We start from the raw sequence: 17,830 nt of genomic DNA, 5'->3' as shown, positions 1-17,830 counted from the left end.
TCTCCATTATTGGGGGAAGGAACTAGCCACCATCATCCCGCATGTCACTTGCATATCCCAAATCCACATCCCCTCCTCGATTCTTCTCCAGGTCTGTGACAACCACATCTACTCCCTGCCGTTCTGCTGCTGCCAGGCTGACTTCCCCCTAAACTCACTGAGGGGAGGGGGACAGCTTTACCCTCCCCATTCCAGCGCCTTCATTTCTTTGTTATTCTCAGACACCCAGACAGTGCAGCCTGGGGACCCAGCTCTCGGAAGGTCTGGTTTGATCTATGAGTGAAATCTAGGGGCACCCTGGACTCCAGATCCTTTAAGCAATCTTTCCACTAGTAGTATTCTTCACAAATATGCTCTTGGAAGAACTGAAAAGGAGAGTTCAAGGCTGTCATCTTTGGCAAGAATGTGAAATACAAATATTTTATATAGAACAAGGTAGTCATATGCTTTGACAATCAACATGACTTAAGATGTAGTACCTCCCCATTGTTTAGGACTCAAGCTTTTAAAGTTTTCCATAATCATAACCTGACCTTACTCTACTTATCCAATATGTTTTTCCAACCTTCCCCCATATAAATTATCTACTATGATCTATTTTTTCCCACCACCATCTTAATCATTGTATGTCACAGTTTCAAATATTGGTCATTCTAATTACTGTCTCATCATCTATATCTCTATTTTACCAGCATCCAAAGATTTCCATCCAGAATTACAGTATACACCATGTTAAATGACCATAATCACTTAAATTATGGAGAAAATAGTTCAATTCCGTAGCCCAATATGTAACTTCTAAGAGATAAGAGTTTACGAACAGCAATCTTGAGTGCTTTGAAATTCAAATGTTACCATTTCTGCTACTTTACTGAATCAACACTTTAAAAGTTTTACTTAGAAAAGTTTCTTTCCTCCTTGTTAATTAACCTAACTTTTCTTTCCCTTAAGAATCTAAAAAGCAGCTGGTTTATGCAAGTTGCTGCCACTGGAGTGAAGAGTTTGGGGTTTTGAGGTTTTGTTTTTTTGTTTTTTTTTAACCATTTTGCCCCAGTAACATTTGTTGGCAAAGATTCTCAAAAACTGGCAAGAGCTATAAATTAGATATGTGAACTATTCTCCCCTATCTGTACAAAAGAGATGTCCAACTTTCCAGTGCTAAAATGCTTTAACTCGCAAGATTCATGCCTTAGGGGACTAGAAAATTTGCCTCTAAGTCAGAGGAACACATGGGTTATAAGTTATTAATTACAGAGAATAAGGCTTTGGGATGAGATCAACTGAACTAAATCCTAAAGTTGACTGATACATAATATATCCCATATTTGTGTTGGATGATTAAACAGCAAAACCTAAAAGTTAGGGTCATGACTTGAATGGAATCAGAAAGGCCAAGGCCCACTTTCCAGATTTATTACCAAATACTTAACTGATATTCCCTGACTCCAGGAAGAACTGAAAGTCTACTGCATGGAGACTAGTCCTCTCTATTAGTCCCTCTATTCCAATCCCTAGAAAGCATATAGAATGATAAAAAGATTTATGTACCAAAAAACTGTCCAAAGTTACTCAGATAGATAGAATGTATAAAAACTTCTATGTTTACTTACATATATTCTTTACTTAGATGAGTAGCTTGAAGACAAACTCCCAATTTAAGACAAACATGAGAAAATAAAGGATGGTTAATAAGTCCTAAAAGACAAATCAACATTATTACTTCATTCCCTAATTCTTTTTTCTTTCCTTCTTTCTTTCTTTCTTTTTTTTTTGGTAACAGACCGTAGGGCTCAATGGACTTTTTAAAAAATTATTTCTAGTTGAATATCAAGAAGATATAGCAAATAATACAAAATAAAAATAAATTATATTTACCAGTTGAATGACATACAGAAAAGGAGGAATAATAAAAATAGGATGCATGAAAGTTATTTTTCTTAATTTTAGACCCTACCATAGTTAATAATCCAAAACTACCAAACTTTTGGAGTATTATGAAATTATATATCCAAAAATCCCTTAAACATCCTAACCAATAAAGTAAAATAAAACCAACTGGAACAAGAATTTTCAATTCAGTTAGCACAACTGAATGACAAAGAATTAGTGAGTATCAAAGAAATGAGATGATCCTAAATTCTAAAAATATAAAAAAAATTACTATAAATGGTGAAAATAAATTAATAAATCCAAGTATAATTACTTGAGTTTAAATTAAATGCAGGAATTATCTCCAAAAAAATTCAAGTTGCTGCTTTCCAGATACACCTACTACTACTTTGGGAAAGGAAAGGGGCATGAATCAAGACACAATTTACTTTCTTCGAAGAGAACTTTCATGATATAATTCAGTCTTAAGGTTATGAATGACCTGAGATCCATTAACAAGTTGCATTTACCACTGAAAAATTAAAAAGGGATCTTTCCTGATTTAAATCACTTGCACACGCACACACAGATCTTAATCTCAGGCACAGCAAAGCAGAGATTGATCAAACCAGCAAATACTATAAGCTGTAAACTCAGTAAACATGAGCACTACAGTAAAGAAATTTTGCGCCAGTTTTTTTTTTTCTGGTTTAGAGAGAGTTTTTACGTGTTAATTGTTTTAAGACACTTACTTCCAAATTCATTACGTAGAGAAATAGTCCAAGTATTCATCATACATTCAACCTTAGTATAGAGCTTTCGGCACAGCAGCAAAGTTACAAAGACAATCTACACTATTACTGCAAAAAGACATCATCTTTACTGGTGCTTATATAAACAAAGAGGTAGCTTTAAAAAGCGCCATCATTTCTCTCAAATGTCATCAAGTACATAACACCTCAAAACACACTCTTGGGGAAAAACTATTCTTGCAAACAGTTAAGACATTAATTTTATCTATTCCATAGTAGCAGGTCTTCTTCAGATGTTATTAACAGGCAGAATTATTCAATTTTAGCCTTTTGTCACCAGAGACAATTGCTATATCACAATGCAAACATGGTGAACTTATTTTATTAGTCAAATAGTTGAATTCCATTCAAGTGCACTTAATACAGTACTATACATTATAAATTGAAATTAAAGAGATCTCTAATTGGAAATGGGGTTTTAAAAATACAGCTAATACTGATTTCAAATTATATGTTTCACTGGTGTTCTAATGAAACATACAAAGCAAATGATTTCTTTCCAGCATCTCTGAAAGACTATCTAGTCCTTTTATGTATCAAAATAGAAGTGGGAAAATACATCCCTGAAATCTAGAATCAAAAGTACAGTTTGAAAAATTGAAACCAATCTGGTATGGTAAATTCAGATTATGGTTCAGTGGTAAGATGAAGAGCTCAGGAGTTGATAAAAGCTTCAAATTAGTCATATTTGTTGAAAAAAGATAAATGCAGGTGGCTGTAATGTTTACACTGTGTCAGATTTTTCAGATCCATGTATAATGTAAGTCCTAAAATCCTAAAGACTTAATGTCTTCAAACATTGCTGACTATTGAGGAAGAATGAAAATACCCAAATGGATTACATTCAAAATGAGACTGTTCTTTCTCCTTTTGGAAAATATTTTGGAATTCATAAAACAAAAAAAAAAATATGCACAGAAAGACATTCAGAATTGTCAATCTTTTTTTAAAATCGAGGGATCGCTGTTCTTGAAAAATTTCCCTACATTTGCTTTGCTTTCTTCAGAACCTTCCTTTTCTTCCAAGAGCTTTGCTACAGATGTGTATCAGCTGTATATATTGATAATTTATCTGCCTGTTCCTACATGTGAAGAGGGGGCCTTGTCAGACAACAGCTTGAGCTTTAAATTTTACTTCTGGAAGGATTCTCTCACTTTCGCCTGCAGTGCATCACATGTCTTCTTGGCATCGCCTAGAAGCATGGCTGTGTTAGGTTTGTAGAAGATTGGATTGTCCACTGCGGCATAGCCAACGCCCAAGGTCCTCTTCATGACGATGACCTAAGAACCAAAGATTAAGTGAGAGAGTGTATTTAACAGACTCAGCCAGGATGTGTTGGGCACACAAATATTGCCTGCCGTGCCCTGACTCTGAACAAAGCATGTACCACTACTAATTCTTTACTACAAAGACTTCTAAAATACACAAGGAGTACTTTTAAATGCATGTTTACCTTGCATTAACTTTAATTCTTTAAATGTGCCCATACTCTGATATCCATTAGAGAAAAGGTCATGTTAACAATAGTTTATCTGAGTGATAAGTGAAGTGATTTTCTTCTCAGTGCGTCTCTCTGTAAGGACTATGTATATAACATTTTCTAGTCAGAAAAATAAGCATCCTTCTCTGAATGGGCTAAGGAGAACATACTTCATGCATGAGCTTCCAGTACAAATCCCAAGATAAATGTAGTAGAGTGGGAAAATGGTATGATTCCTACTCCATTGCTTTAAAGTAAAGGACAGCAAACAAAAAGAATATAACACAAAAGCCCAAGGAGCAATCTAGCATGTCCCAAGGACAGAGCTAACTGAATGCTCCCACAAAGCAAAATGAAGTCCATCTCTAATACTGATGTATTATAGACATTTACAATTACACAGACTATGGATGTTGCTGTCCTATTGAACATCAGGTCAGTTCTTCATAAAATAAAAATCCTTTCTGTGGTCTTCGAGGACATGTAGTCTATCCAAAAATGGAAGTGGTGTGAATTTATTCATGCTCCATATCACATTAATACAGTAATGCGCTCTGCAGACTCTCAAATAGTGACCCCATTGAAGCAATAATTTTCCATACACACATGAACAAGTGCATGTCATATCTACTCACAACAAACACTAAGTTTCAAACTCATGTATTTATAATGAAGAGAAACAAAATTAAAGGGAAAAATACATTACATTATAGTGATTCTTAAAATGCAGATATGCCGCGAGAGTGGTAAAGGGACGTGCCCACAGTTGGGTCAGGGGAAAATTTACACACCTTTGAGTTCTCCACAGTGTAGCAATTGGCTTTTTCAGAAGTAAAGTTTCAGGGCTGGCTTCCTTATGCCATGTTATTGTTTGGATTTCTAAATCACCTTTCTTCTAGACACTCCATAACAACATACAAATTCCCTCTCAAAAAAAGTAAATGAAAAAAATGTGCTCGTCTTCATAAGCGGAGGTGATGATACTGACTCAGTGTCCCAGAGGGAAGCCATCTGCTTCACTGGGCTCGGCCTGGAATTCAGCCAGACTCATTCTAAAAGCTCACAGCTCCTTTTTCAGCTGCGGTTACAGATTTTGTTAATCCATCCACCACGTAATCTCATCTAATTCCAGTCATGATCAGGGCATTCAATCACGTTCTCTAGTGACCACAGAACAGACAGAGGCTGGACAGAGAGAGCTGGACCCTAAATCTACTCTAGCTCCTGGGCCTCCTGAAAGGCATTGCCATTTCTCATCAAGTGGCAAGGGAAGTTCTGTGTGTGTATTTTAAGAGACCTTTGATGATCAGAATGAAACACAAGTCTGAAACGTTACCTGCTTTGATTTCCAGACCTCAAGGACTGGCATGCCTGCAATAATAGAGTTGGGGTCTTCTTGAGCCGCTGAATTAACAGTGTCATTAGCTCCAATTACAAGGACCAAATCAGTGTCTACATGACAATAAAACAGAAAAAAAAGAAAATATAAAGCGCGAAGAGGTCACTTTCCCTTCAGACAAATTATAGTGATCTGACTTTATAACAACAATAACAAGCTAACATTTACAGGATGCACACTTGTGCTAGGCACTGGACAAAGAATATCAGAGAGGTCCTTAGCCAGCGTCACAGCCTAAAGGCAGTAGGTCCTGCATCTGAACCTGAGCATCCCGACTGGAGCTTTGCATTATTATGCTTTCCCTCCCCCAATGGATCTACCTAATCTGACTTTATAGCTCTTTTATTACCCCAAAATGATCTGCCAGTAACATTATTTTAAAGATTTGCATTCCATTTTCGACTTTTAAAATGACCACTTAACAAGCAATTTGATGTCTAAAAGAAAACGGTCTAAGAACCTGTACTGCATTAAAATTGTGTTCATAATTCCTGCAACTGGCAGGTTTCACACACAATTTAGCAACAGTGAAATCTGAAAGGGGGCATAAAATTAAAATGGCCTAAATCCCCTCTTTAAGGACCAGAATATAAAGTACCTTAGAAATTTGCCCAAAAAATGCCTTGTGAATCTAGACATACACACAATTTCACTGTTTTTCTCTAATAAACAGTATTTTTTTTAAGTTTACAGTGGACACTTGCCAGAAGGAACTGGTTTAATTTTGACAAATATGATCTTGGGCCAAATGTCATTAGCATCCAACATCTACCCAGTAAAAGCCATTAAGTACAGCACCTTACCTAGTGAAGTCCAAGTACTTTAAAGAAAACAGAAAACTACTTACTGATCTCAAATTGCTGCAATTGAAAAAACCAGTAAAATCTCAGCCACTGGCAAGAATTAGACACTAAATCATCAACAGAAGCAATTTCGTAAAAGAGGAACCCGAGGTTGAGTACCTACTTCAAGGCCACAAGCAAATGAGAATCAGGACCTGATTCCAGAGCCAAATCTGTACCCGGTCCCTCTGCAATACACACCATTGCACTGCCTTCCAAGACTTGTACCATCCTTCAGCCCTTCCCACAGGAAAAAAAATCACCCATGCTGCTTACAAAGCCGTAGCATCATTTTTAGTATTGGCTTTCATTTATTTACTTTCAGCTGCATGCTTAACCAGGAGCAGGTGACTCTTCATCTGACTAGCAGGTCTTCAGTAATCCCACAGTCTATGTCCCAAGACTGGCATTGCTCAATTCATACTAAAAACACTTAAACTTTACCATTACCCCCATCACTTACCTGGGAAATCATGGTTGATCTCGTCCATTTCCAACACAATATCATATGGCACCCCAGCCTCAGCCAGCAGCACATTAAGCTGACCAGGCATCCGGCCTGCAACTGGGTGAATTCCAAACCTGGACATGAAACAAATGAACAGCTGGCCTTACTTGATGGACCAAAATATACAGAGATCCCAATATCACCTCCAGATCTGCACACTTTGTTCTTGGCACCTCTGCTTCTCCTGGTACTATCTGATTTCTACAGGCAGGAATAGAATCAATCTAGATACGTGGTCCATCTACAGACACTAAGGTTAGAGATTCAGGATCCCAGTATATACAAACTGTAAGCTCTCTCAAAAAAAATAAATGTAACTTTAGAACCTGACTCTTCCATATATGTTTTATGTACAATGAACTCCCAACAACGTTAATAAGTAATATCACCTTACATTTAATAAGCACTGTGTTCTCTCATGATACTTTCTGATAATTTCTGAATCTTTCTGAAGTCAGCCGGGAATTAAACGTTTGCCATGAAAAACACTGTCATGCACATGAGTTAAAGGCCTATGTTCAGCGAGTAACATGTAGCATTACTCCACATCACAGATGAAATGTGATAGTAACACGCTGGGGTGTTTAAAAGGCAGAGTAATACACAAATCAGAGCTCCGCTCTTTTATTGAGGCAAAAGAAACTAAAGCATCAAGCAGTTTCTTTCAACCACAGCCATAAGGGGGGGGGGTCTATGAAGTCATTTAATCAACCTCTTGCCCACAGGATTGATCTTTGTCTCCTCAGCACTGGGCACAGTCCCTGGCACATTGGAAAGCGGGGGAAAAAAGTGAGTGAGTGAATAAATGAACGGATACAGTGAGGGAATGCATTTTATAGTGCCTCCTGGCAGGGATTCATCCAACCTCAGCTTAAACACCTTCGGTGACCAGAAACTAACTCCAACCTAAGGTCCATTCTGTTACTAGAAAATCCCAATAATTTTATATCACACACACACACACACACACACACACTCATGCTTATTATATCAAATCAAAGAGAGCCTCCATCTCACTGCTTCCCTAGGTCTGTACTTTGAGAGTCTATCTACTCCCTCTTCCATTTGTGGATTCCTTTGAGCTTACCTACTATGCAAAACATCTTTGATTCTTTCAACTGTTCAATGACTGACAGGACTTCTGGACTCACTGCTGTCCTAGTCACCAGTTCCTACCTTGTCGATGTCCAGCTCAGACTTGAGGACCCCGAGGTGAACACAACATGCTGGATGTGCTCTAGTCGCACAGTCACCGCAATAAAGTCACGTCCTCAGACCCTTCACTGATGAAGCCTAAGTCTGCACTAGCATTTACAGCCTCATACAACACTTGTGGTCATTTAAGATGCCCTGGTACTCTTCCCAGAAACTGCTGCCAAGCCTGGCTGCCCACCCTCAACACAGGCCCTGTTAGGAACAGAGGACCCCGCCCAAAAAGCAGACCGACCTGAAAAGAGCTATAAAATGGCCTTTTACGTTGGTCAAATAACTGATAGACGCTTTTCTACATCTTTAAAACTGATAATGAAGTATCTGAATTATTGAGGAGCTCGTAACTGGGAAAAAAGACATCAAGTGACGACCTATTTTCTCTTTTATCAAATTCCCTTTTATGGAATCTTCCTTCTGGGACCCCTGAATGTCCTTAAATAACCAACTTATGTTTAAAAAAACAAACTCAGGGCTAAAAGGAAGCAAAACAATTATCTCTAGGCGGTTGTACAACAGATAATCATTTTATTTCTCCTCTTTTTTAAAATGGTCCAAGTTTTCTGAGACTGAAAATTTTATGGTGGAAAAAAACTAACTTCATTTAAAATAAATTACTATTTCATGCTTTTATACTGTGATATAATTTACAAATTTCTTATATATTACTTCATTCTATCCCTAATCATCTTTAAAAATCTCTGTCAAGCATTAGAATTTAGAGCAGCTGATTCAAATTCAGTACTGAGTTAAATAAACTGGCCTTTAGAGCTATATTCCTGTATCTTAAAAAAATGAAGAAAGCAAGAACGTATGTAAGGGGCTGATGGCATATATTTTGGCATCAGGGGTAATACTGACTCTGAGATGTCCTATGCAATTTGCTCAACTTTTTTAGTAAATAGCTAACTTGTGATTCAAACTCAGGTCTTCCTGCCTCAGAAGTGTGAATTTTTCACTACTATACAATATAGGCAGAATAGTCAAGCAATTTAAGAGGTATTTTTGTTCTGTTAACAGCTCAAGTTAACTAGTTGTGTGATGTTCGGTACGTTACTTAACAACTCTCTCTTTTCCCATAGAATAGTAACCAGCTATTATTACAAGCCCACATCATGCCAAGGGCCATATAAAACTCTGTAGAAGAGGTTTGAGAAATACCTATTTATCTCTGCTTGATGGGTGAAATAAAGAGTTCTAAGAATCCAATTTACAGTGTTCTTTGAGAAAAACTGAGAACTCAGAAAGTTTCAAACAATGCTACAAGCTATAACTTTTTTTTAATTTAATTAAATATTTGCATGGAAAAAAAGTATGCAAAGTACCTGCAACAATGCAAAACATTTACCAGCACCTCTTAAATGCTGGGGAAGTAGGTTCTGAAAAATTACTAGGGGTAGGAAGTAGAATGAACTATTAATAATCTAATATTCTTTTTTTTTCTATTGGAGTATAGTCAGTTTACAATGTTGTGTTAATTTCTGGTGTACAGCACAATACTTCAGTCATACGTACACATATGTATATTCCTTTTCATATTCTTTTTCATATAGGTTACTATAAGATACTGAATCTCGTTTCCTGTGCTATACAGTATAAACTCGTTGTTTGTCTATTTTATATATAGTAGTTAGTATCTGCAAATCTCAAACTCCCAATTTATCCCTTCCCACCCCCTTCCCCACCTGGTAACCGTAAGTTTATTTTCTATGTCTGTGACTCTGTTTCTATTTTGTAAATAACTTCATTTGTGTCTTTTCTTTTCTAAGATTGTTTTAAAATAAATTCATCATTTCTTTCCTCAGTGGGCTATCGATAGTTTTATTTTCATAAGAATAAAATTAAGGTCAGTCATTAGTTTGCTCCAGACTGTTGTCACCTAATCTCACCATCTCATAAGGTTTAAATTCTTCAATCACAAATTCTCCTATCATTTTTGGGAATATAACACTTCAACATTTGAATAAAAATTTTTTAACGTTCTCAGGAAACAAGATTGTTCTTCTTTTCTTGCTAAACATTGCTTTCCTAATGTTACCTGTACTAAACCAGAGTTTTCAATCACTCCTAAAAACAAAAGAAATGAGGCAAAATACTGACAATTCATGTTCGCACTCTTCATGTAGTAACACAAGCTATATTTAGCACTACTACAGCTATTTTCAAACAACATCAGAGAAAGCACTTCCAAAATGTTACAGGCTCTGGTTAAGAAGTCTACTTTAAAATGTTAATATTTTTACAATAGCCATAAGATAAAACACTTGAAAAAAAATTTCTCTAGACACCAAAATATATGCTCATTAAATAGGAGTTATTATTACTAAACCTTAAATCTGAATATAAATGGCATTTTAATGTTTTCACAATAATATAGGCTTTTAAGAATGAATATAAAAAGTAGAAAGAAAATGCATTATACTGAAATAACCAAAATATACTCCTAAGCCTGCAGATAGCCTGAATGTAGAAAAAGAAAAGATATGATGAATAAAGGCTCAGAGGTGCTTGATTTTGTGAACAAGCATCACAGTCTTCAGTTCAGGATTTTCACATTTTCCTTCGATGGTGGGGAGGAATGACAGATCCCTTAAGGTTCATGGGTAATAACAGAAGCAGTAAGAAAAAGAGGAAAACAGACTAAGAAGGTAAAGCTCACTTTTATGTAAGAAACTAAATTTCAAAAAAGAAGAAAGACTGAATTTGTGTAATTCTTGCGAAAGGTGAAAAAGAAGACAGCACAAAGCAAAATAAATGCACATACGAGAGTGACGTGGACATGTGTCTTTAAAGGCACACATGACACTAAAGGATTTAAAAATAAGAAAGTAATTTGAACATCAAAATAAATAAGGATAGCAATGGATTATAACCCACTGGGAAAAATGGGAATTCATAGGTCAAGACTGATAAAAGATTCATAAGTCAATAAGGAAAGGAGGGAAGGTGGGGGAGGGGTTGGGAAGGGAACACTCTCCCCTACAGTCAAAGACCATGAACTGATAAGTGGGGTGGGGTTATAAAACCACCATTTTGCAACCATCATAACAAAGACTGGTTCAGATAAAAATCATCAGCACATGTTCAATCTAGGGAGTAAAGCTTGATGAGGAGCAGGATTTTGCAAGGTCTTAACGAGAGCCCAACAGAGAAAGAAAAAAAAAATTGTAAAGACTTCCCGTGCTTTCTCTGAGAGCTACTTTATTGAAATCGATCAATAATAAGTAGTTGTTGGAAACAGGACATCTATATACTTTGCTCGTGGACATTTGGTTAAGTGGGCAGAGCTCATATTTCTTTTTCTCCCCAGCTAACAGTTTCTTAGATTACCAACATTAACAAACCAAATCTTAGTCAAGCACTTAAATTGAAACCGTAATTTATTATGTATTTTAATGCACAGTTTGGCATACATGGGTACTGATGATATTTTTAACCTGCTGTTCTTCTAAATAGCACATGGGGAAACTAAAGGCACAAAGACTGTGCCCCAACAAAAGCAGAGATTCTACAATAAAATCTGGGGATCCTGATGTGTCATTATTTCTGAATAATGACAGAACAAAATAATTTTCAAAAGAACACATCTTGAAATAAAAAATTTTAGTTTGAAAATATCATTTCATTTTTCAGAGGTTCTGAGTAATAGAGCTAACATGTCAAATTGCATTATTAATCAGGTGATTTTCATTTAAAGTGAATGCCAATTTGTATTTCAAGTGTGTCCATTTCAAGTCAACATTCCAACTTAACACAGGGATGTTTTCCCACATTCACAAAAAGGTACTTGAACTTCTACCACTGACTAGATCCAATGATAAAACTAAATAACCAGATTCAGTTCAGGGAGTTGCAGCTTAAAAGATCAGAGAGCACTTGGATACGGTTCAACAGAAACACAAAATACCTAACGACTTAGAAAATAACACACTCTAAGTGAAAAAAGATCAACTGGCTAGAAAAAAGGCAAAATGCGATTTCAAGCAGACCAAATAAAATGGAAGTTGACAAAATATTCCTCATTTTCATTAAACAGAAAATTGTCTTCAAATGCAAAAAAAAAAAAATTGTCAACAATTTAGAACAAATGCCCTAGTTAGGGAAAGTTTCTGCCTTCTCTGCTGTGGATCAGGGAGGGTAAGGGTTCATTCATCGGAGCTGATGCACCACCAGCTCAGCACAAAATGGATTCAAGGGCATTTCACAAATAAATGCAAAGGATGGTTGGCTGGAAGTGGACATAATCAAGGCAGTTATGGTGGCTGAGACAGCCCTTCATTTATGGGAGGAGGGGGAAGGATCAAAACCACTAGGAAGAGAGCCCAGAATAACTGCAAGACATTGCCCTGCTTCAGTCCTATACTACTCATTGCAATGAATTTGTGTTTTTTTGAGATGTTCATAGTAAATCTTGGATACCAAAAATTCCTCCTATTCTCCCAATCCTTCTGAGCACAAACAATGTTTCCTGCTTCCCCCAGGTCCCTTTCTCTTCCCAAAAACTGACTGGTGAGACTTCAGAAAAACTGAGTCACTGTGCTACACGGGATTTAAGGTCTGTGTTAGCTTCCTATTGCTGACATAACAAACTACCACAAATTCAGTAGCTTAAAACAACACAAATTGATTTTCTTACAGTTGCAGAGGTCAGACATCCAAAATCAGTTTCCCTGTGCTAAAATCAAGGCATTGGCAGGGCTGCATTTCTTTTAGAGGCTCTGTCTCAAGAGGGAAAATCCATCCCTTGCCCTTTCCAGCTTCTGGAGGCTGCCCTCATTCCTTGGCTTGAGGCTGCATCACTCTGACTTCTGCTTCGATTGTCACATCTCTTTGATTCTGACCCTCCTTCCCCTCTTTTATAAGGACCCTAGTGATTACATCGGCCCACCCAAATAATTCTGAATCATCTCCCCACCTCCAAATCCTCATTAAATCTACAAAGTGCCTTTTGCCATATAAGGTAACACAGTCACAGGTTTGGGGGGTTAGGCGGTGGGTATCTTTGGGGCCATTATTCACCCTACCACAAACTCCCTTTCCAGTCCTAAACTTCCATGAACTAGGGATTCTATTTTAGCTGAAAAAAACAATATACACTTTGTGATTTACTTTTGTGCTTCAATTTTGTATCCTCCCTTGATTCCAATAATTTTTTTTATTTTAAGTTTTTATTTGTTTTTAATACTGCCTTTGCTTATCTTTAAATTAATCCATCTGGTCATCATCTTTGTGCTTTAACTGAAGTGTCTTGGACCAAATTAGAAATTAAAGACCTCTAAATGTATTTGTTATTACTGTAATTTTTGATTAGCTGCAGACTGCATAAAGAAATGTTTCTGTTGAGCTAATTGTAAAAGGTAAATAATCATAAAGCTAACCAACATGTTATGCTGAAAATCCCAAAGGACAGATCACTTTATATCTGTTTGCATAATAATTTATTATACTAAACTTCAAGACTCTGGAAGTTGGAGAAAAACACACACAAGGCTATTTCAAGAGAATGCCAATGTTTTGAGAGAAATGACAGAACACAGTAAGTTTGTAGAAATATGTATGTGCATGTTGATGAGTCAATGTGAATTTATAACAATCCTGGCCCATGCCAACTGGCTAATCTTCAAAGCATGGATTAAAGTTAATTATATCAGCTATTGGTTGCCCATGACCGGCAGTTTCCAGGAACTGATGGCCAAAGCTCATCAGTGTTCCATCATCACATGAAGAATATCCAGAATTCCAAAATGCAAAGCCTACCAGCCTTTTAGTTCTTCCCTCTGAACCACGCAAATTATTGTATACATGCCTAACAAAACAGGATCAGCTGTCCCAAGTCCACAACATAATTCCACGGTCAGAGAATAACTACTCAAATGAGGTCACAGAAGGATCTCCCAAACTCCTGTAACTCTTTCTGCACCTCATCCTTACGATGCTCTGCTTCATAACAACTGGTTGGTAACTGTGCTCTCCAAACTGGGAGCAACTCGAGAACAGGAACCATGTCTTATTTATCAGTTCCCACCGTACCTGGCACTCTATTATAGCAACTCAAACAAAGGGAGGGAGGGAGGGAGGGAGGGAGGGAAGGACAGTGTTTCAAGTAACATAGTGTGCCCAGTAAAGTACACTGACTCAAACTTTCTATGTCTCTGTTTAGAGAAAGAATTTAGGGAAGTAGGAAAGAGTAGCAAGTAAAAGCTCTAGAGTGCCACTGCCCGGGCTCAAAACATTTGGACAATTTACTTCAGTGTCCCTCACTTTCCTCATGTGTACATGGGATTGATAATAAAGCCTCTTCAGAGGATTATTGTGAGATTTAAGTGAGAGAGTTCATGTAAAGAGCTTTCTATACAAAGCACTTTAGACCAACGTCTGGCACACAAAGCCTTTAAGAAATGTAACCTGCCATTATAATATTCAATTGAAATGCATTTTTATAATATAAATGCTCATCTGTATTTAGTCATTGGTCATTTATATGAAAATAAACACACACTTTTACATTAAAACAAATGTTGGTTTGATGTCAACATTTTCTGAATTGGTTTTCTAATCTTTACCTTGAAATCCCAGTAAATATCAACATGATCCAATAAAAGCCAGAAATTCTTTGTACTTGAAACCACATGAAAAAACTAGAGAAACTGTATAGTCACTATAGACTGAAGCCAATAAATGTGAACACTGACTCATTGGTCAACTTGGTCATAACTAGTATTCAAGTTCACATTTACTTTAATAGTGTCAAATTTCAAAAGGCCGCATTTAACCCTTCTATAGATACTATTAAGGCCAAAAATTAATGTTTCCTTGACTGACAGATGCAACAAATGTCATCAACAAGTCAGGGTAATCTCTTCAATTATCTTGAAGCAAGAAAAAAATTTTTTTTTCATTCTTAGTTTCTTTTTTTTTCCTCTTTCTTTTTTACTAAGTAGAATTGTTACAGTTCGACTGCACATACATGTTATAGTTTGAAGCAAGAAAAATTTAACCACTTTTCGCTATTTTTCTTCTCTCAAACATGAAAGCAATAAAGTCTTTCGTGGGACAGTATATAATAAAAGCTAAAGCCTCAGCAGCCAATTAAAAATAGACCCAGGCACAGTTCAAAAAAGGTGGAACAATATACTCCAATGAAACAACCCAATCTTCAGAGACTTTTAAATTATCCAAGAAAGAATAAAAACAAATAAAAATGTATAGAAGAGCTACTCATAAACACCACGTGAAATAGGTACAGTTTGGTAAAGGAGCAATTCAAAAAACATCGTATTTTTTAAGCCAGCCTCTTCTATAGTTCATGATGGCATAAATCCCATTCTTAAACTTTTTCACAACCTCCAATTAGATTCCAGGTGTCACATGTTCTAAAGGGGACACAACGACGTGAATTCCCATGACCGTGGGCCATGCAGACACGATGTCCCGGCTAGGCTGCTTCACCCCAGTTGTTCTTGGACATGTAGGACTTTTAAAGAGTATAAAACATTCACCACATGGATCCCACCACAACTGTTCAGATAAACTACATTTCCCTTCTTGCATAATGGAAATACCCAGATTTAGTTTAGCAGTAAAACATGAAGAGCCAAGTATCCCAAGTCAACAGTAAAAGAAAGAAACTACAGGGACTACTGGGCCCTGTGCTAAAATACCAGTGTGTTTTCTCCATTTTGCAGCCTCCTGCTATTATAAACAGAGGAAAGGATCTCCACATTTCTTTTTTAGGTCTCTTTACAACCTTCAACTATTTGGTTATACGTTTTGTGTGTCACTGTGCAAAATCTACTTTCATACTCAAGATGTTCAAAGGGTTAATTTCCTTTCTTTCACTGTTTTATATTTTCAAATCAAACTGTATACAGAACAATGACAGCATTTTAGAATTTTGCCTTCTCAATACCATCATCACACAATTCTACTAAACATGTTATTCTAAGCTCTTAGGTGGTTGACAAATTAACAAAGAAAAAGATGTAACAAAGGGAAAATAAAAAGAGTTCATTGTTAAAAGCCTACATATTCTTCTTGTTTTTAATCATAAATATTTATAAATCAATAAAACCTTAAGAGTTAAAATAAGATTCTCCAATCAAACTGCTTCCTAAAGCAGGACTCCTTTTTTAGAATAACACCAGTTATTTGTACACTCTATTCTGTCACAAAACAGGCTGGGAATTTCACTGCAGATGTAACAGAGTCCCTGGTATGGGCTACATCTTGAAGGACCTTCGTATTCAATGTTTGCATGTGGCAGTGCTGCATTCTGAGGAGGGTTCATGGAGGTAATTAAAAGATGTGTTATATACTCAATATTTTCTTAATTAAATTTGCATTTCACCTGTGAAAGATATGAAAGGATTGGAAAAGAGGTATCTTTGGTTCATCACATTCTGATCAGAACTTCTGATTGACAGCTATAGGTCACTTACTAAAACCACAAGGAAAAGTTATTTTTAAAGAAATAATTGTAGTAAATTAGAGTAAAACCTTACAAAATATGAAGCAGGGTAAATGTCACACAAATTATCCTTGCTGCTGAAAAGGCTGGGACCAGCCAGGTGGGGTCAGCCTATCCATCTGAAGAGAAACATGGTAACTTACAAATGGGAAAAAAAAATCTTCCTGATGAAGCAGCTGTAGTCCACAAAAACTGATTAACGAGAAAGGCTGTGGAATCAGCTTGTTGGCAAGGCTTCCTAGGCAGAAGGGTAGACACCCAGCTTTCTGAGATTGTGATCGTCCTCCTTAGAAGCAGTGGTTGAGATGACACTCTTACAATTCCGAATGAAAAAAAAAATTTTTAATTTCCTAGAACTTTCCAACAGCCAGAATTAGAGAACATTGTGTACCTTTCTTTTTTTGGAAGACAATTAAGGGCTGAACTCTCATCTGAAATCTGGTGTTCATCCACGGCCTTTCTTCAGGAAAAAATTATAAATGTTGAAGAGCTTATAAAAATGTCTTAGGGGCAGTGCTTCTAATACAGAATAGAACCTGTTCTATGACTGTGAGTGAGGACATGTGTGACAGAAGGCTACGGTCACATTTTCCGTCTGTACACGTGGCCTGTGACACTTAGGCCACCCAAAAGATGAGAAGTCATCCAAACAGGATCAGGTCAGATGATCTAGTGAAAACATCGATGCAGCCCTCTGCAGAGCCCTGTCCCAACACAGGCTTTTCTACCCTGAGAAATTATTCCAGATTGTGCCCAAATCTGGCTCTTCCACCACTGAACCAAATCCAGCTAAGCCCAGAACAGAAATGGTATGACTACTGACAGGGTTTTTGTTTCAAAATAGCCGACAAGACTATGAAAAATGACATTAGAGGAAAAACGAAAATTCTATTTGCCACTAATGTTCTAGAATATTATATGCTAGCATATTGCAGAGATTTAGTAAAAATAATATATACACTATTTCATCTTTCTGTCTGAATAATTTTAATGATGCTATTGAATGATTCTTGGAACGCAATGGCTAGTGAGCACCATAAAAATGGAAATTATTAGCAAGATACTGAAGAATTTGAACATGAAATGAGAAGAAGGCTTCTATTTACTTGTACTCTGCCATGTTTACATGAACCTCATTGACAAAAGTCAGCTCAAGAGTTTATTATAACTAATACTAGAACTAGAAGCCAAAAACCACCCTGATGGTCAGAGGCACTGGTTTCCAACAACAGTGAGAGTTTCCC

At 36.7% G+C, this 17,830-nt stretch overlaps 1 protein-coding gene across 3 annotated transcripts in view; it reads right to left on the bottom strand.

Annotated features, from left to right (window-relative positions):
- Positions 1 to 2,726: 2,726 nt before the first annotated feature.
- The window catches only part of NNT (nicotinamide nucleotide transhydrogenase), a 76,190-nt gene continuing 61,086 nt past the window's right edge, over positions 2,727 to 17,830 (bottom strand). For all 3 annotated transcript variants that reach the window (XM_011000969.3, XM_031444732.2, XM_011000965.3), the window contains exons 20-22: positions 6,866 to 6,984; positions 5,498 to 5,613; positions 2,727 to 3,961 (exon numbers count right to left, since the gene is read on the bottom strand). In XM_011000969.3, coding sequence (XP_010999271.1) covers positions 3,812 to 3,961; positions 5,498 to 5,613; positions 6,866 to 6,984 — 385 coding nt within the window. In that variant the 3' untranslated portion in view covers positions 2,727 to 3,811. The remainder of the gene's footprint in view (positions 3,962 to 5,497; positions 5,614 to 6,865; positions 6,985 to 17,830) is intronic.

Source organism: Camelus dromedarius, chromosome 3 (assembly GCF_036321535.1).
Source record: "Camelus dromedarius isolate mCamDro1 chromosome 3, mCamDro1.pat, whole genome shotgun sequence".
Classification (NCBI taxonomy): Eukaryota; Metazoa; Chordata; class Mammalia; order Artiodactyla; family Camelidae; genus Camelus; species Camelus dromedarius.
This window is presented reverse-complemented; position numbering and strand designations above follow the sequence as displayed.